The 26,664-nt window shown below is 36.9% G+C and overlaps 1 protein-coding gene across 3 annotated transcripts in view; it reads right to left on the bottom strand.

Moving 5' to 3' along the window:
- Nucleotides 1-18,240: 18,240 nt before the first annotated feature.
- Nucleotides 18,241-26,664, bottom strand: part of TDRD3 (tudor domain containing 3) — a 93,624-nt gene continuing 85,200 nt past the window's right edge. For all 3 annotated transcript variants that reach the window (XM_063149397.1, XM_063149398.1, XM_063149399.1), the window contains 2 exons: nt 22,275-22,411; nt 18,241-18,504 (listed from right to left, as the gene is read on the bottom strand). In XM_063149397.1, coding sequence (XP_063005467.1) covers nt 22,292-22,411 — 120 coding nt within the window. In that variant the 3' untranslated portion in view covers nt 18,241-18,504; nt 22,275-22,291. The remainder of the gene's footprint in view (nt 18,505-22,274; nt 22,412-26,664) is intronic.

Raw genomic sequence — 26,664 nt, 5'->3', positions numbered from 1 at the left:
AAAAAAACCTACATTGCTGTGAAGAAAAGAGTTTCAGATCACTCTCCAGATCTTCTAAGTGCAAAGTCTCACACCTTCAGTGCAGCCAGAGGAACCCATGAACACTTTCCTTCTCCCTGCTCCATTCCTGTAAGTGTTCAAGGCCAGGCTGGATCAGGCTTTGAGCAATCTGGTCTAGTGGAAGGTCCCCACTCATGGCAGGGGATTTGGATCTAGAGGATCTTTAAGGTCCTTTCCACCCAAATCATTGTATGATTCTATACCTTCATGGTTATAACTACCTCATAATTCTAACTCTAGCATTACACAGAAACTCTAATGGCATGAGATAGGAGGAACTGGAGATCTGCTATGGATTGGTAAAATATACACATCAGAGAGAACAGAGAATACCTGATTTTTGATAATAACAGTTTTGACCCTGATCCTCACCAAGAAAACATGAAATTGTTTGTCTGAGAGCTTAGGTTTTTATAAGGCTGGAATGGAAGAAATCCATTTCCTAGTCAATCATCCACAGTACACAGAGCTAAGATGACCTACAGCACCAACAGGGACCAGTAACTCTGGGACAGATCAGTCTCTCCAGTCACAGTCACTGTACTCAAGGAACCAACTTACAAAATCAGGATATTCAGGTAATGGTCAGAGTTGTGACTAGGATTTGTGTTTGGAACAACAAGGGGGTAAGCCAAACTTCTGACACATTGTTAATCTGGACAGGGAGCAGTCAGGGGTCTGTGTAATGGGAGAAGTGATCTAGCCAGTAGACTTAGAATTAAATAAAAATGGGGTTAGGAATTAGACACCTGGGGAGTACAAAAACATTAGGTCCTCCAAGACCAACATGGATAGGATGAAAGAAGGTGCTGGCAGAAACAAGGCTGTGGTTACTATGTCCTCATCTGACATCCAGGGATTCAGCTGAACCAAGGCAAGGGATGGAGACCAAATAGCTATCAGAAATTACACTGAATTGTGCAGACCTTGAAGCTGAAACCCACTGCCAGGAAGGGAGAGTGGCTAGAACACTCCTGAGATAAGAACAGCACAATAGACTGTAGTGTTAAGATGTAGAATCAAGATTAAGTGTATCCACAACCTTCAAGACACTTGGGGGTCCGTGGTAGTCCTTGGAAAATTTCACAGGGTTCAGAATGAACTTGAGTGTTTGGCTGGGCTGTTTCAAAGATATTTTAGGTAACTCCTAATTTTCCGCCTCCATGTATTCATAACCAATTTATATTAATTTGTTGTTGCATTCAGTTAATGATCCAATGACACAAGAATCACTATGTCCCTGTTCAAATTATTAGGCAATTAAAATCAGCTTCTCACAAAAACCCTGTTGAACTCTTTAAATCAGATGGAGGGTCTGCATGGCCCTTACTTGCAGCCTGGGAAGGTTATTTTGCAGAGATCCCTGCACAAGGGAACAGCTCACTGGCCACTGCCAAGTGGCAGCACAGCTTCTGCTTTGCCTTCTCTGGTTGTCTTCATTCCATAGGTAACAACGACAGAAGATGAAAAGACCTGACTGTGTAGAGACAGGCAAAGAGTAATGAATTGCCCTCCACTTTCAGATAACAGCAAAGAGAAAAGAGAGCTCAGATTCAGCACCTGTGTATTTCTCCTAGCCCAGAAGATAACTCCTTAGGCATCATTCAGCTGAGTGGATCTTTCTTAAAAACAAGCAAACAAACACAACAAAACAAGCCCACGAAAAGCAGCTCTTCATTTCTTCTAAATTCCAACACAAGAAATAAAAAATATAGGGGTGAGTACCCACAAGCAAGAACAGCTTCAGGGATAGTTCATGGAGAATGAAGCCCTCTCTGAGAAATGGAATACCAAAAAAAACCAGAATAGCTGGAAGATAAATGCAGTTTTTGCCCAAACATGAGAGACTGAATTTACATGAGACTTATTTTTTGTTAAAAACCCTTTTTTTCTTTCCTAAATGGATGATTGACATTTGTCAAATAAGTATTTAGACATCTATACTTTCAATCTATTGTCAATTAAGCCCATTTGTGTTATTCAGCAATTCCAGACATTTTCCTCAACATTTAAAGGATTTCTATGATTCTGTCTCAAATGGGTAGAAATTTCCCTTCCTAGAAGTGAAATGCCTTTGAGTCTGGAGACTTCTGGTGGTCTGTTGTGTAGGTACAGTTTCAGCTATATTCTGAATTTCTACCTCTACTGCTGCCATCCTTAGGCCCAGCATCCAATCCAACTGTAACAATCTCATTTCCAGATTCCCTTTGGGAACACCCAGACAGATTTTCTAAGGTAAATTGTTCTAAGGTCACTTGTATCTCTTTCAGAGAAAATTCACCTCTACCTTCAGACTCAGGGTTCAGGAGCTCTCCTTAGTCACTCCTGCAGCGCTAAAATCCAAGACATAGTTACCTTGTACTTAATCACCTCCAGCTTTCACAAATGCTTCTCATCTTAATTCAAACCAAACTAGAATAGTTATATAGTCTTAGGAATCTCATGCTTCTCATTAGTTAATGATGATTATCCCTAAAAGGATAATCCATTTCAGGGCTAGTTATAGATATCACAGCAGGAAGATTTTAATTTATCCACTGCTGTGAACACTCCCCCGTATATTGCAGATTCCTGTGCCCTTGCACCCACTTAAGGTCTCCCTTTCCCAGGAGCTGTTAGGCAGAACAAGAACTGCTGCTATAATTGTTACATAGGACAGGAGCTGCTGCTATTCCTGTCATCACACACTCATTACTCATTACTCTGGCCACTTTGATTGCATTTTAGTCTGTATAAATTGGTTCTATTTCCTATTAACCACCAGATTAATGAAAGTTTCAAGTCTGGAGATTTTTCCCCCACTCTAACAAATGCCAGGGTAGGGGCGAGGGGGGGAGAAGAAGATGGGGGGGAAAAGGTATTTCTACTAAGTACATCTTCAAAGAAACTAACTTTCTTTTCACAAAATCATAATTACATTCAATCTGTCCTCATTCTCCATTAGAACTGGAAAACTTGACAAACTGGAAGAGAGCTAAGTCCTGCTGTACATCCAAAGGGAGAAAACAAACAAACAAACAAACCCAACAGAAATCCCCAACCAAGCAGCAACAACACTGGCTTGCACCAGTTGACTGACTCACAGCCACACTGTCTGAAACTGAAGGTCAGATCTGCAGGTTACACACTGAGGTTCTGCCCAGCCATGTCTAAGGGCATGCTCAACCAGCAGCTGTTAGCAATAAGGAAGAGTAGATGGGCTTGATCAGAGGTCAATCTCATCCGTTTCTGTATCAACTGGATAGCTCAGGAATGGCAATACCAGTGATGGACCTGGAACGGGAAGGAATGATCATGCAATTCTCCTTTCAGGCATGATGGGACAGCCTCAGTCTGTGGACAACTGCCAGTACATGGAAGGAGATGGCAAGAGCTGGTAGCTCTTGATGATCCAGCCCTGGAAAAAAATTCCCAGATAATGGGAAATCCTCCCATATTTTCCCCCCCAAGGGAAGAAGCCACATGCCACTCTCCTGATTCAACCTAGGACTGTCCTTTATAGTCGTCTGGTACTGCCCCAAACACAGATTGCAGGTTAAGCGTCCTTCTTTAGCACAGGTAAATCTGACAAGGCTCCACAAGAATCAGGGGGTTTTCACATAAATATGAAATAAATATGACACTTTTCACATAGCAAAGTGTCAGGAGAGGGAGAAGGAGAAGAAAAGAAGAAAGAATGGAAAGCAAGCAGTCCAAGCCCAGCACCCAGAACCTTGACTCCACTCGCAGACATTAAGGACATGTGTAATCCTCACTTTATTAATATGAGTAAGCAAACCTCCCTCTCACACACAGACTTCACTCTATTTCTTTTTTCCTAATGCTCTTAGAAACTTCTGCCTTTAGTAGTCATCGTTGTTATAAGGCTCTTTAAATAATATTGGCATCACCTCCTAGTTCTGGGGGACTTTTGTTCACAGGAATTCCTGGAAATATTACTCCCATCTGATGAAATTCTTTGTACATTCTTTGTACATTCATTTATTTTATTTTCTATCAAATTAACCTCCAAATTTATTAATAATGTGATCTCTGTGTGTCACGTTAGGCATTGGATCTTGACCTGCACATCTGCCACCCTAAACCCCATAGATATCAATTCAAACTAAGTTCCACAATCAGTGGTTTTTTTTTCACTGTCTCTGTGTACACATGACTCTTACACACAAAAGCCCTACAACAACTTGCTGCTGAAGCCACCAGGACAGGATGAATCCAGGTAGTGTCCAACCAGCATTGCTGCATGGAGGAAACACAATGGTACATTTGGCAGCAGGGTGATCCAAATGAAAGTGAACACCTCAGTTTTCTGTTCTAACCACAGAACTCTGTATGCTGTGCTCCCCAGACTAATAAGCATTGCCATGTGCAGATTTATATACCTGCTGGTTGCCCTGCTCCCCAAAGAGTCAGGTTTCCAAAGAGAAATCAAATTATCTGCAAAGGCAGAACCCTGGTGAGAAAGAGAGGAGCTGGAGTTCAGCTTCACTGCTTAAGCACTGAAGTCACTACGGATATTTTGAAGAGCAGAAAATGATACCTAAAGCTGAAAAGAGTATGCTGCCAGAGGTACTAATTAAACGTCTGGAAACTCATAGCAACTTGAATAGTCACATTAATACAATCGACTTAGCAAATCTTCTCTCAGGATTACTCAATTCCATTTGCGTGACTTGATTCTGACTCCAAAATTTATTAAATTATCTCCCTTCAAATGCAGACAAGAAAAGACATATTAAACAAAAGGAAAGGTTTTCCCTGCAATATAAAAGAAAATTGGAAGAGAGAAACAATTTTTATATGAAAACAAGAGAGACACTGGGAAAAGCAGTCCTTTGTAGTTGAATTTCACTCTATTTTATAAACCAATAAAAATACAGATTAATAGATTCCTTGTGCAATAAAAATGGAAATAGGACAAAAATATTTAATCCTTGCAATCCATTTAACCAGAAACTTCTGCAATGTTCTGCAAGAAGTACCTTCTAAGAATAGAAAGAGAAGGAATATAGAGAAAGGCAAAATTCTGTGTAACAGAAAACCTGCAAATTATCCAAACTATATCTGTTTCCTGGAACTAATAATAGCAAAGCAAAATAAACACACTCACAGTAAGACTTACTGCTCCATTACTAGAAAAGAGAACAATCTTAAATACAGGATTGAAAAAGCAACTAGGAATTACATTTGATTAAATCACTTTCTTTAAATCACTTCACAAATAGAATCAGTGTTAAAAAAAAAAAAAAAAAGGCAAGAAAATAAAATGTCCTATGTAAATACTGACCACTCAAACTGACACCCCAACACAGAAGTATACGCCTCAGCTGGACATAGACATTCTATCATGTGTATTTATTCATGTGCTGCCATTTTGTCCATTACTGCCCTGGCTCCAGTCTTGCCTTTCACAGAAAGGCACATCACTTTAGGAGGGTAAACCACTCTGCCAAGCCAGTCAGCCTCCACTGCTTCCTCTGGGCTCTCAGACTAACAAGTCCATGACACAAACACGGAGAGTGCAAAGCAGGAAATTCCCAGAAATCTCTTGTAAGAGCTGCCTTGTGGCCATCCACCAGGACCTTCTGCCCTGCAAGAGAACAGCCAGGGAACGTAGAGCCTTCAAACACAACCCACTGCTGAGTTCCCATGGTAAGGGCTGTACCAACACCAGGAGTCACAAACCACCCTGCTCTTACATGGTCCCTGGCTGGCAGCCAATGCCAAGCACATTGCCAGAGCTGCTTCCACCTGGGAATTCACAGAACTCTGTTTAGAGCTCAAGGGCTTCACTCAGTCTGTAACAACTTATGCCAAAACTTCCCTGTGAAAAGTCAAGGTCTTCTCCCCAAAACTGCACACCCTACAACAAATAAGCTCCATGTGGATGTTTTGAGGATTGTTTCTTTGTTGTCGGAATATCCAAAGTGCTGGCGTGCACTATTAATTTTGTATCCCTGGGATAAAAGGCAGGGAGGAAGAAGGGATGGCCCTCAATGTAGCCTTGTAGTTACGCTCTGTAGGTCAGTGCTTCCATCTCACATTTCCAAAGAAAGTGTTAAATTTGCTACTTAAATCCAAGCCTGTAAATCAACAACAATCTCTTTATTAATGATGGCAAAGGACACAAAATGTCCTTGAAATATAAGCCAATAAAAAAATTACTGTATTTTAACTGATGCAATGATGACAACTTCTAGATGAGCCATAAACCATAGAATACACAAGGATTTGGGAGCTTTCTAATACAGCAATAGACACAAACACACCAAGGCTACAGACTGAATCATGGGCACTCCTGGCTGAAACATAACGCAATACAATTTTAGCCAGTATGGACAGAGGCTTAACATATTGCATTTATTGAAAAAGGCAAATATAACTGAAATTGGAAATAAATCCAATTGAATTTTTTCCATGTTTTTGTACCTTCCATTTCAAAGAAGTTTTTTTCTAGAAGTGAGATGCCTTTACAAAGCCATTACAGAAACAAATCATCTGAAGCAAAAAGGAAATTGCAGCTGCCAGACATATTCCTCTCCATCACTGTAAGTAGCATCTGCTTGAAATTATCCCTAATGAACAAGCTGTATTCCTAAATTTCTGCACAATCTGAGAAACTTCAATTTAGACATTTTTCATTTAGAACAGAAGGGATTCAGTTTGAAAGGCTGCCTGGATGTTTCTCAAAGTAATTACCAGAGAATAACAAAACTGTGAAGAGGTGCTGAAAATCCAAGTAATCAACATAAGCACTTTGAAGAACACACATCAGAAACAGCAGCTTAGATATTCTCCACATAAATACTACTGAAGAATTAGGATCAATTTGTCACTGACTTTAGAAAGTCCATTAATTCCCCTTCCCTCAAAGATGGAAATGTGAAGAACATTGTGTTGAGAAGTTTGAGGCAAAACCTATGTATTTGCCTGACTTTAAGTGCTTTCTGTCCAAATGAACATGAGTAACCCTTTCTTCTACCCCTCAAAACATGCACTAGAATGAGGAGCATTTTGTAAATTTTCCATGTATCTTGGGGGAAAAAGAAAGGAGTTTTGTAGGTTTGGATTAAGCACTTCCTAATTAAACATTTAAAAATAAATTCTCAATACAGTGCTTCTCATATGAGCAGTCATTTTGTAAGTAAAAGATCAGAGGTAAAACATTTCTGGTTTTATAAGCTTACATAGTGAATCTATCAGCATTCATAGTCAGTGACATCTTTTTACTGTGTTTTGAGCACAGAAATGTAATTTCAAATGTTTTATTAGAATATATATTTTAAAAGTCAAAAAAGCAAGGAGAAGCCACACAAGGACATTGCAGGAAATTGGTGTAGTTTCATTTTGGGTTTTGGGGGATTGATTTGTTTCTTTGCTTGCTTTAGGAAAAAAATTATCTGTCTTTTATCTGCTTATCTATCTTGCACCATAGAAATGCAATCTTTGCACTAATCAAGATCAACATATAAATTCCATGAGCTTCTTGTCATTCAAGTTGACCTCTCTTAATTTGAGGAGTACAAAGTTCAGATCTTCTTTCAGAATTTTTTACTATATAGATAAGAAAATTTCTAATCCATATTTCTTTATATCTTGGACAAACCTAAATTTCCACTATCTTTAACATATCTAAGCCTGAAATTTAGGGATATGAGCAGGAAGAGAAATGTTATACCCTAGGAAGAAGGAAATTACTTATAAATCATAGTGAACATCAGAATTACCCAGAGTATCAGAGAAGCCACAATTCAAAACCAAAGGTATGAAACCAGAGAATAATCAGTGTTAAAACTGATGCTAGAACCCACTATCCCAAGTAAATGTTATTTCTGAAAGCAAAAGTTTTATTGTCATGTAAGAAGTGATGATTTCAACAATGTATCTGCAGAGTTCATAAACCATTTTTGAGATAGATGTTTATTTGCAGTTGTGACATTCTTTTTTGGTATGTTTTTCCTGTCACACCATAGCCTAATACTGCAGTTTTCCTGCACTATGATTAAAAAGCCTTTAGGACTTACAGGTATTTAAAGGAATAGTCTGCATTCAGAGTAGCACAAAGCCTTGTCTTCCCACAGGGCAGAGGCACCCACCACCAGGGACTGGGTATCCCTAATGCTCCCTGGAGCTGGTGAGCCAGCTGTTTCAAACATCACCCAACACACTCTCAAGAGCAGAGCCAGGTGCTGATATGACAGAGGACACAGATACATGTCACAAGGACACTAATAAAAATCACTCTGCTTTGCCTGCACTGGTACAGTCATAGTGTTTATACTACCTTAATCTGTTTCCATAAGGGAAAGGGAATGACTCTTAAAATTATGATAAGACTTTGCAGTATGAGGATTTCTACCAATATAACTACTCAGGAAGGAAAAGGTTATTAGGCAGAGAATATATTTCAATGTAGTCCAGGGTCATGTTTACCTGTGCTAAGATATTCATGGGGAACTATGTTCTAGAAATAGCTCTTCTTTTGAAAGGTAAGCAGCACTTGGTTCCAAACTGTGCATTTCTCCAACAATATAAGTATTAAATGACAGCTCTTAGGTGAAGGAACAATGATCTTAATCAAATGCACCCAATGAACCATAGCATTATAATTTGATCTTGTTCATTTCATATTACGTGGCATTAGATAAACTGGAAGTAATTTTTGAACTTGCCAAGCACAGCTGAGGTCTCTCCTTCATAATTCCTTCAATTAAACACATATTGATGTTGACTTTCAGACAGTATTTGGGGTTATTTCTATTCACAGCATATCATAGCTCACAATAAATGAACATGCAATATGAACCTCCATGCAAAGTAAAGTTTTAAATATGCTAACAACTTTCATATTTGTAACACTCAAATAAGCAGCTAGAGGAACTGGACTAAAAAAGGTTCAATAAATGTAGGCTCTTAAAAGTTTATTCTCGCATAAATCCTCAGGTAATGCTTCAATTCTGCAGGCCACAGGCAAATAGAGAGTAAGAGATGTACTTAAAGTGATGTGATAAACTAATAAAAAATTATATATTCCAATCTTAGAGATTACCCTGTGACCAGCACAGTCTATTCCAAGTTTTACAATAAACAGATATATATGTTACAGTGCCTGCTAGTAACTGCTGGCAATAAAACACACCCATCAGAGCAAATCCTGGAGGAAACAAGCATTTATTTTTCATTAAATGGGTACTTCAGGATATGCCTACCCTCATGATTTGTACAGTTTCAACTTTCTTTGGAGGCAGTTTGGAGCTCCCTGCTCTTCAGGTTCCACTGCTGGGAATAGACAAATTAACCCAGCTTCTCTGCTGCCAAGTCAATGCTCATCAGACTTTGTTAAACTTGTGCCCAAGGCTACCCCTGGTCCTGACATTGTCCAAGACACTAATTTCTATTCCACACTGGAAACAAAAGTAGCTAGCTGAGAGATTTTATTCTGACAGCACTAGAGTACTTTGCTTCTGGGTCCTACCAGATCACATTGCATATCCCCATCAGTGGATGTCTATCCTGCCCTACTTCAAACCATTCCAAATAGTATATTTAGGATTTTAAAAGTTGCTTCATACTGGCAACATCAACAACAGAATAAGTAGCCTCTTCTACCCTAGGCTCAGTTGCTACTGTCCAAGTTTGTGTGCTCACTCTTTCAAGGTGGAGTTTAACCACCACTCAGGTCAACAACCCATCAAGAAACATCAGCAGATTGACACAGAACTCCAATATTTGCCAGCAGAGCACTGTTTTGTTCTGTTGAATGACAGTCACCTGGCATACAAGCAGTATGAGTCAAAGTACTTTAGAAACATGTCAGAGCAAATTCACAGTAGCAGCCAGATCAGCCAGGCTTAGAGACTGAACAATCCAAGTAATTCTTTCCATCACAATTACACCCTTATCCTTCCTTACTTTGAATAATTTTTAAAATAGCCTGGGTTTGGATACTCCTAATATTTTACAAGACAAGACATTTTAACATAAGAAAAAGAGACTCAGAGAAGCTGAAATTAGAATAGAAAATAGCACATGGTATGCTGTAGTAACAGGTAATCTCTGCCTCAGGGTCTTACTGCAGATCTGCCATACTGAGCAGAAGGTTTCACTTGCCTTCTGCAGCACAGACTGAGCCCCAACTACTTGATTACCTCTTGTTAGAACATCAACTTAGTTTTGTCCTACCAATGTTCCTTTGTGATCTCTGGTCACTGAGTGCTGATATGCTATGTGTCTGCAGAAGGTCAATATAAACCTACTGGCCTGGATACCAGTAACAACAGCAGTGCCACAGGGGACTGCCCTGGAATATGTCCCATTCAACATCTTTATCAATGACCTGAAAGAGGCAGTGGAGTGTTTGCTGTTAAAGTTCGCTGGAGGCAACCAAACTGGAGGCAGGCTGAGAGAACAAACAATATGCTCAAAGACAGGGCTACCATTTGGATGGACCAAGACAGGCTGGAGGAATGGGCTGAGAGGAATCTCACTAAACAAAGGACAAATAAAAGGTTCAATACCTGGCAAGGAGGAACCCCTTTCAATTGTACAGGCTGGGAGAGGGCTCTGTGAAAAAAAGACCTGTGAATATCGGTAGACACTAAGTGGAACACGAGCCAATGGTATCTCTGGCAGCAAGGGAGGCCAACAGTATTCTGAGCTGTGTGAAGAAGAGCACAGACAGTAGATAAAGGATGTCATCCTCCTTTACTCAGGTCTCATTAGACCCTACTAGAATATCACATACAATTTTGGGTTTGAAAATACAAGGAAGACATCAATAACTTGGAAAGAGTTTAGGGGAGGGCCACTGCAGCGGTCAGAGGAGAGGCCTGTTCAGCCTAGAGATCACAGCTGTTCGGGGACCTGTTTCCCACAGGGAGATTTATCAGGATAGAGCCAGGCTTTCCAGAGAGGTGCACAGCAGGGGGACAAAAGACAACCACCACACCCTGAAGTAAGACAGACTCATGTATGTAAAGGAAAGATTCCTTCCCCAGAGGGCAGTGAGTCAAACACTGGAGCACAGAAAGCCATGCCTCCACATGCCTGAATGTTTCCGAGGCCTGAGTGGATGAAGCCCTGAGCAATGAGCAGTGAGCCCTATTTGATCTTTTAGCTGACGTGGTTCTGAGTAGGAGGCTGACCTAGGCATGCACTTCCTGAGGTCCCATCTAATCTGCTGTAACACCACAGAGTCTTTTTCCCTTCCCGCTAGAAGGGCATGCAAGACTATAAGTTTAAAGAATTAATCAATTCAGTGGAGATATATACTAGTGAACAGAAATTGCTGCATGCATTATAAGCATGAAGGACCATGTGAATCACAGAACCTGCTGTGACAGTGTGCTACCTCACTGCAAATGGCTATTGAGCATGATGCACAGAATATTGTTCTTCCACACTGTCATTCAGCACAGTCCAGAAAAATACCTCAAGGGTCAGATGAGAGCTCTCATCATGTGAAGGTCAACAGTGACACAAGCATAAGTGTGTATAATTGAATAATTGTAGGCTGTAATTAGAAGATTTTTAGCCTTCTGGGGAATTAAATTCTGGAACAATATGGTAATAGAAGTAATAGGGCATTAGAGCTAAGTGCATTCAAGAGCTAAGGAACTTTATCAAAAGAATAGGTTAATCAATGTCCATAAAAAAACTTAACAAAGACCTCATATGAAAAGGACTCAGGAGAGTGCTATTTGCTATGCCAAAAATATATCTGGATAAAAGTCTACATCCTATGTGATCAAAGTGAAAATTGCCTTAAAAATACGATATTAAAATGCTAAGTAGCAGTGATAAGCAGCCTTTGATGAAAGGATCTGAGACAAAAGTACATAGTAGTATTACTCCTGCCCAGTACACCCCAAAGTAAAATATTTTCCTGTGAAGCAGTAGATGGTTTTTTCACAAAAAAAAAAAAAAAAACAACATACAAAATCTAAACCAAGTATCATTGGTATTCTGTACTAGATTAGGCTAAAGTTGTAGGTATGTTGTAGGTTATGTTACTTAGGGAAAAGAAAAAAAAATGCAGTGGTTAACAGTTTACAGAGTGCAGATCAGAAATGGCCCAAATGAACATTGTGGCCCAAACACTTCAGACACACATTCTCTGGAGAGATACATGGACTCCATGGGAACTTGTTGCCTAAACAGACCATAATTGCACATAACAAAGAAACAGAGTGACTCATCATTCAGTAATGTTTTGTACACTGCAGGTGGTAGAAAAATTACAGGAGGAGACGTCAAGGCTTTGGTCAGACAAGTACATAAATTCAGTTACACAGATTGGCTGGCCTTCAGCATAAGACCCACACTTAGTCCAAAAGAGACTACATGGGCTGCCCTTACTAAAAGAGTGGTCTCCAGTTGTATCAAGGGAACAATAATATAAAGCTACTGCTATCTCTTACTACCAATATAAAGAGAAAATAAATAATCTTGTGGCTGACTGGTTTTATTGGGCTACTAGAAAGCAACAACATCTCGCCAGCATGTCAGGCAAACATGGTTCTTTCTATAAATACTGTACATTCTGCCCATTAGTATCTGCATTTCAAGATGCTAAGTATTTTTCAGCCCATGGCAAACTCTATTTGGAAAAAATTGTTACCATATCATCATTAAAATTATTTTTCCACCTGCCTTGTCCTTGTTCCAGTGTGCACAACTGCACTTTGCAACACATTAATGATGCATTAATGATACAACATTCACTTTTTACAGCTATTTAACCACAGTGTCACAGTTTCTTTCACATCTTCCAGGGTACAGCTTTTCACATTAAGTTTGGAGGAACTCACACACCAACATCAGTATCTTAACTTCTCTATCAATATTCATCTGATACTCCCAAATATTGTCTGGTTTTTTGTAAAGTGCCGTGAGAAAGCTAAAGTGCCAGAGGCAATGAAAACCAGGTTCCTCACAGGATACAGAGACTGAAATATAGGAATAAATTTTTTTCAAATACAATTATTCTATATAGGAATTGGTCTTCATTATCTTGGAAAAAATTGTCCAATTCCACGTACAGAGAGCATAAAGGTTCTTGGCTGATATGCATGGCAAGTTTTCAAATTTCACAACTCTCACAATTTTCTGGTTTTTTCTAAAGATGTAATAGGCATCAGCTTCTTGTTTTAAACTCAGTCCATTTCAGTGACTTATGTACAGCTGTAAGAATTTATTTTCTTTTTGAAAATGAGAGATCAAAGTTAACGCAACTAAGCAAAATGGAGCAGCATAACTGAATTCTATTGTCATTTCTGCAGCTGGAGTACATGGAAACTGAGATCCTACTTGTGATCAAAGTCAATACAGCATGTCTCATCTTTGCCATGTACAAAGTTAATTCAAGTTTTGCTAAAAATTTTAATGCAATAAATTGAAATAAAAAACACACTTAGTACCTGGCCATCAAGAGTATCTATTATTGGGAGCATTTGATCATAACACTGATATGGCAAGAGCAGTGGAATGTCAGAGTAGATGACCTGTCTTATCCCATGAATTATGCTGGGCTAAAATATTTTTTAGTTAGCAGACTGAGGAAAAAAAAATTAAAATATCAATTTTGAAGAAAGTTATTTTGCATTCAAATAGTACACGGAACATGGGCTTTGCATATGCTATTCTAGTCCCCCAGTGAATAAAACCCCACGGTTTCCTTCATGGCCTATCAAAATGATAAGCATTCCTTCTTTATTCTGCTTCTCACTTTTATTATTATTGTAAACAAGTTCCTTTACGAAATAGCTACAGAAAAATATTCAGCACAAATACAGTTAGATTGAGACCTAAATCTGTGCAGTCAATTTAGATTATAGCTGTTTTAGCAGAGGCACAGCCATTCATCAAATGACTAACAAAATATGCCTGGGATTATTTTGACTATAAAACAAATATAAAATATTATTTATTTTCTTTAACCGTTGCAGTTTAGAAACACATGGTATAAATGCAAAGCATTCAAGATCCCATGACAAACTAAACAGTCTGAAAATTACATTAATATCTTCTGCACGAAACTTACCTATGAATTCATTTTATGATAGAAATTGTCAAGTTGCATGAAAAATTGCAAGGCAATATGAAATGACTATAAACATTTTCCATAGAAGCAATTGCCTTTTTTTTTTTACACAATCTACAGTTCTCTGTTGGTCTTATACACCTAATCATTTTCCTCCCCATTCCTGTTTACTCAAATACATGTAAGATTTTTTTTTTCAATATATACTAGATTTTAGTTTCACTCATAACATCATAATTTCCAGGACATAATTTTGCCCATCAACAGCCCATGTGCTTGCATGGAAACTGACTTTTTATGGCCTCTCAGTCTTCTGGGAAAATTAAGTATTGATATAATTTCTATTCCTTTACATTATTTTGAATCATTCTCAGAACAAAATTGCAATTTAAAGCCAGAACAGGCCAACATAAAGCAAATTATATGAAGTAAATACTGAAAATAAGAGTAATTATGAGTCTTTACCACTCTTTTTAAGGATAGCACCACAAAGTTTTTAATGTGCATACAATGCAGTGAGAAGGTCAGTGCCTACAAGTACCTTCCATGGTTTAGCTGCTGTCCTACAATAAGAGGCAAAAAGCCCAAGAGAATACACCAATAGTTTTACAGCAAGCAAAAAGCTAAACTGAACTTAATTGTGCAATTGGTCATTCATTATTCAGGCTTACACTACTTTCAAGAAAGTTACAGCATTTTACTAGAGTTGGATCAAGCCATGTGATGAAAAGACAGCTGAAATAGAATTGTTCTTCAATAATGTATCTATAGAGAATTACTGCAAATGATACATTCCTGTGTCTGCATAAAAGCACTCGATATTTTTCTCTATAGGAAAATAGAGAAAAATATCCAGTTTCAACCATAATGCTCGTTCCAACCATAATGCTAAAAAGGGACTGTACACCCCACACTACCAGATTATTTCAGCTACCAACATTCATTGGCTACTTTGGCTGTTTGGGAGTTCTTTCTTTCAAATATCCCTCAGATTTACTTCAAGCTAAATCTTCATGCATCTAATGCCAAGTACATGTTATACATAAGATTTGTCTTTCCTGTGATATCAACATTTTGCATCCCAATGAAAATATATTATATTGTTAATACTGCTTTGGAAAGCCATATTCCCAACAAGTTTCATCTGCATAAGGCTCAAGCCAGGAGATTCCACAAAGAAAATTCCAGTAGTGTTTCTTGGGAAAGAGACCTTGACAAGCAATCCTCAAAATGCTTTGCAGAGTTGCTGCCAAAGACTTAAAAAGAAAATACCTGCTAGTGACAAAAAGCTATATTAAAATATACATGTGAGTATCTATCAGAAGATGTTAGACCAAGGAAGAATTTTAAATGCAAACATGAAAATTTCAATCAGATTTTAATACAAAATTCTGAAAACCTGTAAGATAAAACCACATCATTTCCACTTTTTGTTTCAAAATTATTTTATCTCTCAATAATATAAAGGAGAAAAAAATCCTAGCCAATGATAGTATTACCAACTTGGCATATAAGTTTTAGAATAATTTAAACAAGAAATTCTGATTTTTTTTCATTCAGTAAAGATGTTATACACAAATTCAAGGCAAGAAAAACACCTCATTTGCATTGCACTCCTAATTTCAACACAGAAATTCTCAAAAGCCCTATCTGTAATCCTAGCAAAGCAAAGCCATGAACCAGGGACCTACTGGTTCACAGGTCAAGAAGCATAGGTTGGCTCATGTCCACGTTGCAAAGGGCAAACTTCCTCTGTGGCAGGTTTGTCTTAGCAACAGCTAGCCAAGAACACTCCAATATAGAGCTACAAATCAAGCTAGTAAATAAATAGTGTGCATCATCAGGATCTAGTGCCCCTTATCACCTTTCTCCCTTTAACCACACAAATGTGGCCACATCAAGTTCAGGAGCTTGCTTTTGCTGTTGCTTTTGATGAACTGGAAGTTAACTTTTACATCAGTTTTGAAGACCTATCTAGATACAGTAATTTCTTCTGAACACAAAAACTAAATAAATTAATGTTGTTCTTGTGCATGCAAACTTTACTACAGTATGACTGGCAAATTATTGTATTTTTGGTTTTGTTGGACTATGCAAATGGAGAATGTAATTTATATACCTACCTAGTTTATTGGCATGTTGTTTCCAGATACAGAAATCAATAAGCATGAATATATGAATTCTTGCTTTTCAAAACAGGTTGATGCAATAACTTTTTAACTATTCAAACAACAGTTCTTCAGATCCTGAAAGGCAGAACTTTCAGCATATATTATTTCAATTGAAGCCAAAGCAGAAAGTAATCATACGAAGACTACATGACTTTTCAAAGAAGACTGGAGCTGTTTGCTTACTCTGGCTTTCTAGATACACAGCCCCCTTAAAAAGACCAGGAAATAGTCTTTAATGTTTCACAAAGAAAAACAACATTCTCAAGAATATTTCATTTGCCTACAGCTGCACATACATGTCATAATCTCAGAATGCCACAGCCACTAGAGAGGAATGCTGCTTTGTATTTGTAGAGTCTTAAAATTTCGTAAATAGGCATTATTTTTTAAAGTTCACTAAATCAGACTGTAATTTTCTTTATTTTATGATTTAGTTCACAGCAAGAATGAAAGCCCAAAAGAACATAAAAGTTATTTTAATTTCAGAAGTTGCTTTGGTACACTGACTGTAGGGCTTGTTTAATGCACATCCTCCTTGCAAAGAAAAGTCAAAACTGCTTTTTAAAACAATGCTATGGCAGCATTTCTTAATGAAGCTGAATAGCTGCTGTCAGTGGTCTTAGCAATAATTCTGGAAGTAAAGTATTCAACATGCAATGTATTAGATCTACAGTTTATTCATTGCTGGTACAATTTAGCAGAACTGACCAGGATGTTTCATACTATTTGTAAAGTGGTTTCTAATGGAAATCTAACAAACTTCATAAAACTTGTTGTGCATTAGTTGATAGTGAGGAACTTTAACACTGTACAGCTCATGTTTAAAACTTCCAAAAGTCTTTAGAATTATTAGTAAGGTTCATCGTAATTATGAAGAAGCTGCTTAGGATCCATTAAGACAGCAAAACATTTGGTTGCTTACTATTCTGCAAAAATGTATGTGATTGGTAAGACTTGATTGCATCTAGACAATAATCCACATTCTGTACTGCAGATACATTCAATTACATCCTCAATATAAAACTTCTTATCATCCAAATAAACAAGGTTCTATTCAAACAGTTTTGTATGAGCACTCAGAGAGAAATACAGCAGAATTAGCTGTACAATTTATACCATCAATACATCTCTCAGGTATAATTCTATCTCTACAAAACTACCTCAAAACACATGTGCTATTTCAGTCTTAAATGATCAGCATAAAGCTTAGAAGGGATTTCCAGGTTACCTAGATTTTGAGTGCTTCTCAGCCAAAGAAATAGTGAAATTTCAACTATTTGTCATAATCACATAAGATTCAAAGATACAGCTTAGAATGAAAAGTAGTTTGACATAAGATTCTTTCAAACATCAATGACAACTGAAAAAATTCTAGTAATATGATGCAATGGAAGCATAGTTTAAAATTACAAGAAAGTTAGTACCTACTATCCAACAGCTCTCACGTGTGCATTTATACACATATTTATGCTTAAAATACCAATGTGCAGTATTTTTTGTTTAAATTACTTTTCTGTACCTTTTAGAAATGTTCCTATTTCTTTAATATAAATATTCCTATAAAGAACATATTTACCTAAAATTACTTAGAAAATTACTATTGAAACTGATTATTTTCTTTCTTTCTCCTGTTTGACCCTCTGGTCACAGATCATGAGAAACACAATAAGCAAATCTATAATTTGTCTTTCAGCAACTTTGGAAAATAAACAAAAAAAAACATAGTCAATAGCCTATTCAGAATTTTACTGTACAATTAGCTGAATTTTTTTAACATGTTTCACTAATACTAACCAAAAATCTAAATGAAATGCCCAACCCTGTCAGCTTTTGAGAAAATATGCTTTAATTTTACTTTACTAGAAGCAATATTAGAAGTAAAATCAGTTAAAAATTAAGAAAAAATCATGATACATTATTATGTTAACTAACAATGGAGGCTCAGTAAAAAGAATACAAGGCAAAGAATAGAATAGTGCACTGTGGTTTTATTGATGGTAGCAATGACAATTTGCCTCTTTCATATGTAAAAAGTATTCAGCCTCATTTAACTAAGAACTTTAAAAAAGTCTTTTGTGGTGTCAGGTCCAAATTCCTTCTGCTCACATGAGCGTTCTTTGTTCCATCCTGCTGCTTGGAAAACCCCAAAATTTCTTCTAGAAGAAGTGTTCAGCAAGTTGGGAGCTGCCAGTGAATTCCCCCCGACTCCAAGAAGGTTTCTAAATGAAAAAACTAAAATACAACAGGTAAGGACAAAAAGTATTGGCACTCAAGAAACCATAAGCACCCCCCATCCCTGGGATCTGCAACACAGATCACTGTCACTTCATTTTCTTCCTCCAAAAGAGTGAATATCTGCTTTTCAGTACTTATAGAGACACAATTCTTTAAAAGAATAAATCAGAAGGCTGCACTTCAATGCAATAAATATGATCGGTCCAATACAAAGAACACTTTCTGGTTTAGACCTCTCTCTCACAAAACCACAATTTCTCAATTGTTAAGGATTTCAATACAGATTTTATAGCAAAGGTGGCAAGGTGTTGATTAGTTCTGTCATGAATTGAAGAAAGATCTAAAAAGCATATAAGGACCAAGCACTTACAGATACACACTCATAGGTTCTTTCAATCTCCTCCAAAAGTTCTGGCCCTTCAAAACACTCTACATTCTACTTAGAAAGTGTAACCTCAGGATGTATTTTTATTATTGCTAGATTCTAATTCTTGTATTGTGCCTCTCTAGGAGGAGTATCTTATTTTACAGACCTGTTAAACCTAGTATTTGATTCATACCCACATAAAATTCCCCCTGACTGACTTAAAATGCTGACTTAGTGTTCTCCACCTCACACTGCTGGATATTAGTAAATGATAATGTTTATGTCAACTGCAACCCCAGTGAGGTACTGACTATCCCATACTTCTACTTTATCTATCTGTCTTCATAAAAATCATTAGGTCAAGACTTCCTGCAAATCTGCAGTGTTCATCCTTCTCCATCTTTTTTAGAAGTCCCCTTTTAAAAACTGAAATACTGCAATAAGATCCCTTTAGGCTCTTCCCCAGACTGAACAGCTGCATTGATCCAAATTCCACTTTTAAAAAACAACTCAGAATTTTAAAATCTTGAACCTTCTTCCACTTAAGACCCCTTGAAGTACAGATAAAGATTTTGAACTGATTATTTGGTAATAGCTATTCCAGGTGTGCATGCCCAAATGCAATACCTGAATGAGTGTACTGAACACTAATCCAGGAAGCAGTACAGCCTCATTTCTGCATTGCTGCACCACTGCAGTTGACACAAGTGATATAAGATTATATAGCTAGATCTAAAAGGTTTTGGGTTTGAATTGACACTTTGACTGTATGGACCTCATGCTTCATCTTTGATACATCCCTAGCATACCCAATACAAATATAGCCAGCAAACTCCAGTTTTAGTATTGCTTAAGTTTCCTTTGAGAACAAGATATCTTGGAATTTTAAATGTTACAAACTACAACATTAAAATTCTATGGAATTTACCAATTTATAATATAAGAATCATGAATGGTTTTCCATCTCTTTAGGAAAAAGATATTAAGTTACTTAACACAATAGAGAGATACTCCTTTTAAGTAAGGGAAGGTCTCACTAATAAAAGATCTGTTGAAGAGGTAAAGCATCCTGCAGTGGAAAGTTGTGGTAAAATTATGTCTCACTGGATCTGATAGTGGAACCCTGGAAAAAGTTAAAGATAGAATCTAAAATGTTAGGCTTTGTGCTTTCCCAGATCAACTGCACCCGCGTAAGCAGTATGATAAATTATATAATTGTTAGATGTGATGATTGTTTAGTAATTAAATGTAATTATTATATAACCATAAGAAGAATAAGGAGAAACTATGTTGGAAATTCAGAGAGGGGCTAAATTTATGTATACAATAGAACAATATAAGTTTAATAATTAACATGAAAGTTATGTAACGATAGAGTATAAAACATGATCATTTCGGATGTATGGTCGGAGTCAGATTTGGGTTGAATATACCCCGATTCCCAGAGCTCTTAATAAAAAGCACCGCATATAATCCCCCGTGATTATGTGTTTTTGAACGCTAACAGATCCTGTAAAACTTCCCCAATAAATTCTGCTTTCATTTAACAGGTTATTAAAAACTTGAAATAAGAACCCTATGCCATGCTCTCAAAAGATCTAAGAAATGTAAATGAGGCAGAATCCATATAGAAAGAGACATTTAATATTCCGGAACTTTTACATGTCATTTTTTTACTTTTACATTAAAGCTACATTTTTTTACTTTTACATTAAAGCTACATTGTCATACAAGTCCAGGTAAACTGAAAACAATTTAGAAAAGGACTGGGTTTGATTTTCTGCCTCCATTTAAAACCAGTGAAGAATTGATTACACCAACCACTTATTTTTGGGAAAGCCCAAGGAAAAGGAAAAGCTATGAAGACTTATCTTCTGTACCAGGTAAGTTTTGATATCAGATCTGCTGTCTATTTAAAGCAGGACCCCATTATAATCTTTAAAATAAAGTATAGGAACACCTGTAAGGAAAAATCATCTGTGCCTTAGAGAGGTTGTTCCTTATCCACCAACAAGTAACTTGTTCTTGAGATAAAGGCATTACTGCCACTCTCCCTGGTGCCTCATAGCTGACCAAAGCTAAGTAGAGTTTTCCAGATTTATACTGTAAAATTAGAGAAATACAAAAATATTACCTAAGAAACAAAAAATCCCCTGGCTTTGACTGCTGTGTACACTTCACATCTCTCATTCAACTGATCACCCTGACACTGCTCAGGGCCAGCTGTGCTGTTTAAAACTCTGCTCGGTGCATATTCCAGAATAATTTGTGCATGAACTGTCTCAGGACATGTTTACTAATAGTGATTGATACAGGCACTTAAAAAAGAAATTCAAGTTATACTGGCAAAAATATAACAATTATCACCTCTCTTACATTGCCAGTACTGCCATAAATGAAAAATACATTTTAACATATACTCTAAAAAGTAGAATCATATGTTGCATGTCAGAAATATCAAAAGGTACTAAGATCAGCTGCATGTGTTAAGCCAACAAAATGTGGAAGACTAGAGTAATGAAAAGAACAAAAAAGAGATTGGCAAAAACAAACTGGCTAGTAAAAAGAAAAATCAGATTCAAGTTAAAGACATATTATGGGTGCACATCAAATATTAGTGACTTATCAAAGCTTTCTTTAGTCAGGATAGACTTTAGACCATCTTTTGTGTATTAAGGATTTAGAATATCAACCAGTGAAATGAAAGCAGCACCGTTTATGAGATTTGTTCAGTGAAATTACTGCAACTGTTTAATCTGGCTGACATTTTAAAATGTATTAATGTATGTAGCAGGTATCTTTTCTAAGGAAGATATATAATCCCTTAATTTCTGGTAATTAATAAAGTATAGGTACAAATCTATCCCCAAGATTCGGAGTATCATAAATATTCATTGTCTGTTCACCTCCCTATTTAATGGTGAACTCACAGATTTTATATTTCTCCTTCTCATGCAAGCACAATGGCAGAAAGGATATTTATTCACATAAATGGCTAATAAAAATTAGAATATGGGACCTTGGACAGAGCTAGACAGTCCTGAGCTCAGCAGGGACTGTAGCCACTTCCTTCAAATAAGCTTGCTTCAAATGTATGTGAGTCAGAGAATCTTGCTGCTGCTGCTGCTCTCAGGTGAAAAATCATCAGGAAAAAACTTTCTGAGATTATATGAGTCTTGACATAAAGCAAAAGCCAAAAGCTATTTGTTGAAGTGTTTTTATTGCTTTCCCTCTTCCCACAGATATATTAAGTCCTCCTAAGACACAAAATTCAGAGAAACAGAGATTTCCCACTTCTATCATAAATATACCAATATCCCTAAGAAAAATATAGAACAATCCAGATTCGTTTATCTTGAAATCTAAACCAATACATAAAACACTGGTACCTTATATTTACCTTTCTTTTCTTATTAATCAGTTTCTAGCTCGGGGGGGTTGATAAAATTGTTGAGTGGGTCGTGTGGACCGCCGTGGCTGACCATCACCTCCTCTGCGGAATTCTAGAGTTTGCTCATACGTCTCTTCCTCCTCCTCCTGTGGGTAAACAGCATTGTTTTAAACGAAAGAGGTGGGAAATGCATGATGCATGAGTTGGTATTAGCACACATACAAACACACACCACATACAGACATATACACGGAGGGGTGAATCCATGCACACATAGCAACTGCTGCTTCTGTGCCCATGACCACTTACTAAAATAAGTGAAGGATGGAAGTGGGCTTCTCAAACCTAGGAAAGCTAACAACATCAAGCAGACAAATCTCAAAACTCAATCCCCAGGGCAACAGAAGTGATTAAATATTTGCAGGGAAGAAAAAATCATATTTATTAAATAAAAATTATTTTCCAAGAGTCATACAGGCAACAAACTCAAGAAGCAAAATAACCTCAATAACCTGCCAGATCAAGAGAAATATCAACTTTCAGGAGTTCACAAATGTGTGTGGAATGAAATAAAATAATTAGGAAATACAATTACAAGGAACAGCATCTGGAAATATGCATGCTTAATAAACACATCTGAAATACTAGACAAAAATCTAGGATGCAGTAATAATGAAAAAAACCTACAAGTAGAGTGAACAATTTAGAGATGTATTTTCTATGTGCAGCAATAATAAATATATGCTCTGAATAATGACAGGGGAAGTAAATGTCTGCAATATTCATTTACTCCTAGGCATCTTCAAACCAGAAAGATATTCACAAAGTATTCAGAGGTGAAAAAATAATAAATTTTAAAATAATCAAAATACTGGAGAATTACTTACAAAGATTAAAATAACTACATATTTATTTTGGTCAAGAAATATTGAATGGAAAAACATTCATCTAGTGGAATATCTCAATGTGGTACACATTGAAGAGAGAGAAAAAATTTAAGAGTGTAAGAGTTTATATTAAAGAAAAAATTATAGCCTGAAAAAAATAAAAAAGCTCCCAAGAATGAGTATGATTGTCAAATATTGTCTCAGAAAAACAGGTTTGATTTTATTTCTTTAATATCTTTATACTGTAGCAGACACCAGGTCTAGTGGGAACTTGCTGGAAGAAATTAGCTTTTGGGAAAAAGTACTGGATATGTAACTCTCAATCCCTTTTATTCACAACATAGGAACATAAAGCAACACAAAGCAAGAGCATTGAATGGTTCATTAGAAGTTGATCAACAATTCCAACACCCAGGAACTGCCAGAGTGCAGCATGCACATAACAGATTAAGCAAGTCAAAGCAGTAAAATATTTCACTTTAAGCAACAGAAAGGAAAACCTACAGCTTAAGTTTCTTTCTGTTGTGAAAAGTGAGATCTTACTCAAGAAACTTCTCTTTCTGAATTAGCATGAATATGAATAAACATGCATTTTTAAAGTAACAGTTACAAACAACCACATTCCTCTTGGTAAGGTCTCCTATTTAGAGGGCACATCTGTGGTCACAGCTATATTTCCAGATAAAGCATTACTACAGAGAGCCTGAAACAACTGTGGAAGAAAGCAGATTTTCAGCACTAAATACAGCATAACTGATTTATATCTCTTAGTTTCACTGTAGCTGAAGGCCAAGAAACAGAGTTCTGCCATAAAACCTTTCTCAGTGTACTTCTTTTACCACCTGTAGTACTATAAATTCCCTCATATAAAGAGGTCCAGAGACACTGATTATCAAAAAAAAAAAAAAAAAATCAATAGAGCATTAGATGTCTAACACAAAAGTCCCCACACTCTGCAATATTGTTAGTCCGAGTTCAAACACTTAACTTAGTATATGAGATCATCTCCCATCACTGACAATGCAAGCTGCACTAGCAGCAAATGTTAAAAAGTAAGCAAATGTTAAAAAGTAAGCTAAATGCCTGAAGTGGTCTAAATACCTTTCAGTACACCCTTTCAGAGTATACCTTTCAGGGTACCCTGAGAAACATGAATAGCTGAAAATAGCACAGAATTTAAATAGTTCAGTGTATACCATCTCAACTGTAACAACCAACCTCTTTCGGAGGGTAAGCACATCAGAGCAAATTTCTACAGCAGCAAATCTTCATCAAATCTCAAAGTTAATGTTGTTGATCCTTTGAACTCAGTAAAGCCAAATTAAAACCAGTATCTGTATTATACACTTCTATTTTGGTGTAATTGTCTTTACACAGTGAATGAAAAGCTTCACGTGCATGCACTCCAAATTAAGAAATTTTACTGCAACAGTCAAGAGTGAAATGTGAAATCACATTCACTTTCTTGAGGATCTAAAAAATGTGGATGCGAGCAGTGCAGCAAATTGTAATAAAAAACCAAGTTACAGAACGCCTTTCAAATGTTCCCTGATTCCTTTCTATGCACAGTGGCTCCACACAATTACTGACTGTCCTGTTGAATTCTGCCATCGTCTCGTCAGATGACACACTGTCATTTCTTGGATCTTACCTATTCACATTTGATCCTAAATGGATCTAATGTTCTCTGAATTAACAATTTGCCAAGTCATCTTTATTAAAAATTTCTTACTTTAGAAGTAACTGAATTGCTTTTCTGTCATCATTTCTTAATCATCGACCCTCAATTCACTACAGCTGATCTTTCACCATTTATTGCCATTTTATTTCCACAGAATTACAGAACAGATAAAGGTTGGAAGGGACCCACTGGGGGTCATCTGGTCCAGCCTCCTGCTCAGGCAGGGTCATCCCAGAGCACATTGCACAGGATTGTGTCCAGACAGTTATTGAATTTCTCCAGTGAGGGAGAGTCCACAACCACTCTGGACAATCTGTTCCTGTGTGCAGTCACTTGCACAATAATGAAGTTCTTTCTCATATTCAGGTGGAACTTCCTGTGCTTCAGTTTCTGCCCATTGACTCTTGTTCTATTGGCTGGACCACCGAGAAGAGCCTGGCTCCCTCCTCTGGACACCCTGCCTACATTGGGAAGATTTTACTCTCAGTCTTGTTCAAGCAAAGCAGGCACAGACTATTTATCCTTTTTTCTATTTTAAAGAAATTTCTTACTACCTTAAAGAAACAATTAATACCATTTTATGGACTTTTATCTCATTTTATTTTAAAATTTCTCCACACTACTAAAAACTGCCATTTTCCGGAACAGCATGCACTCTTTGTAGGCAAAACTTTGTGTATCTTATGTTCACTTCCTTGTTTTTCTGTTCTTCAACCAAAAATTTTAAATGTCTACTTCCTCCATTGTAACTGCAGTTAGGTCACTCATCTTGCTATTAACTCTACTTTTCCAGTCTTTCTCACTGCTTGCTTTCAATTTATCAGTTGCTTGTGATTCATTCTAAATTATTCTTATCCATATAAGATCTAGACTACATTTTATAAAGCAAAGGTGACCACAAATCTCTCTTAGAGCATCTTTATTCTCCTTCTATTTCAGTAGGTGCTTTATATTAGTATGCTGCTCTAAAAATTTATGTATTTTATTATCTCCATACTTCAGCTTATTTTCCATTATTTATCTAAAATTCCAGCATCGAGGACTCTGTTAGTACTTACACAATGCCTACCTCAGACTATGAACACAGATTAAATGATAGCACTAAGCACAACTGCTAAAGACAGGAGAAACTGGCAGACCCATAGAAAAAAGCAAGGAAAAGTTCACAATGCAAACAATGAAAAGCACAAAGAATTATTTCTGCACTAACAGATTAGAATGAAGAGAGAGAGGATGGAACATGCCAGCATTCTTTAGGTATTTAAAAAAAGAGGACAAACAGGGAAGAATAAGTAATTTTAAAATTCATCTTCCATTCAAAGTTTTGCTGTAAAAACCTGCTGTTACTTTTGATGTTTTCTTTCTACCTCATAAGAAAAGAAAGAACTTTTGATGGCTTCTTTCCATCTCATAAAAACAGTGACAACTAAAGAAGGGTAAAATGGGAACATATGCACAGCCAGTGCTTATATTTTGGACCCATATACTCTGAAGAGCTTGTACCACCACCATATTCGACCAGCTGAGCTTAGTGAAAGAGCAAGTAACTTCCATCCAGACGAGTGACTACCAGCCTGCTTTTATATAAAAAGTCAATGGATTTTGTAGGTGCAGAATACAGTTATAAATCCAGCATTTAACATACTTCACCAACCAATTTATTCTTCAAATGAACAATATTAGAGCAGAGTAAATTTATATTTCATTAAAAGCTTTCTCTCTGAATTTCAACTGCAAACTTCTTCAAAAGAACTGTTTAGAGACTTATGTTTAAAACACAGTCATGTGAAGTAAGTATTTCATACATAAATAACTTCTGAGAATGAATAGA

Source organism: Melospiza melodia, chromosome 2, assembly GCF_035770615.1.
Source record: "Melospiza melodia melodia isolate bMelMel2 chromosome 2, bMelMel2.pri, whole genome shotgun sequence".
NCBI classification, from domain to species: domain Eukaryota; kingdom Metazoa; phylum Chordata; class Aves; order Passeriformes; family Passerellidae; genus Melospiza; species Melospiza melodia.
This window is presented reverse-complemented; position numbering and strand designations above follow the sequence as displayed.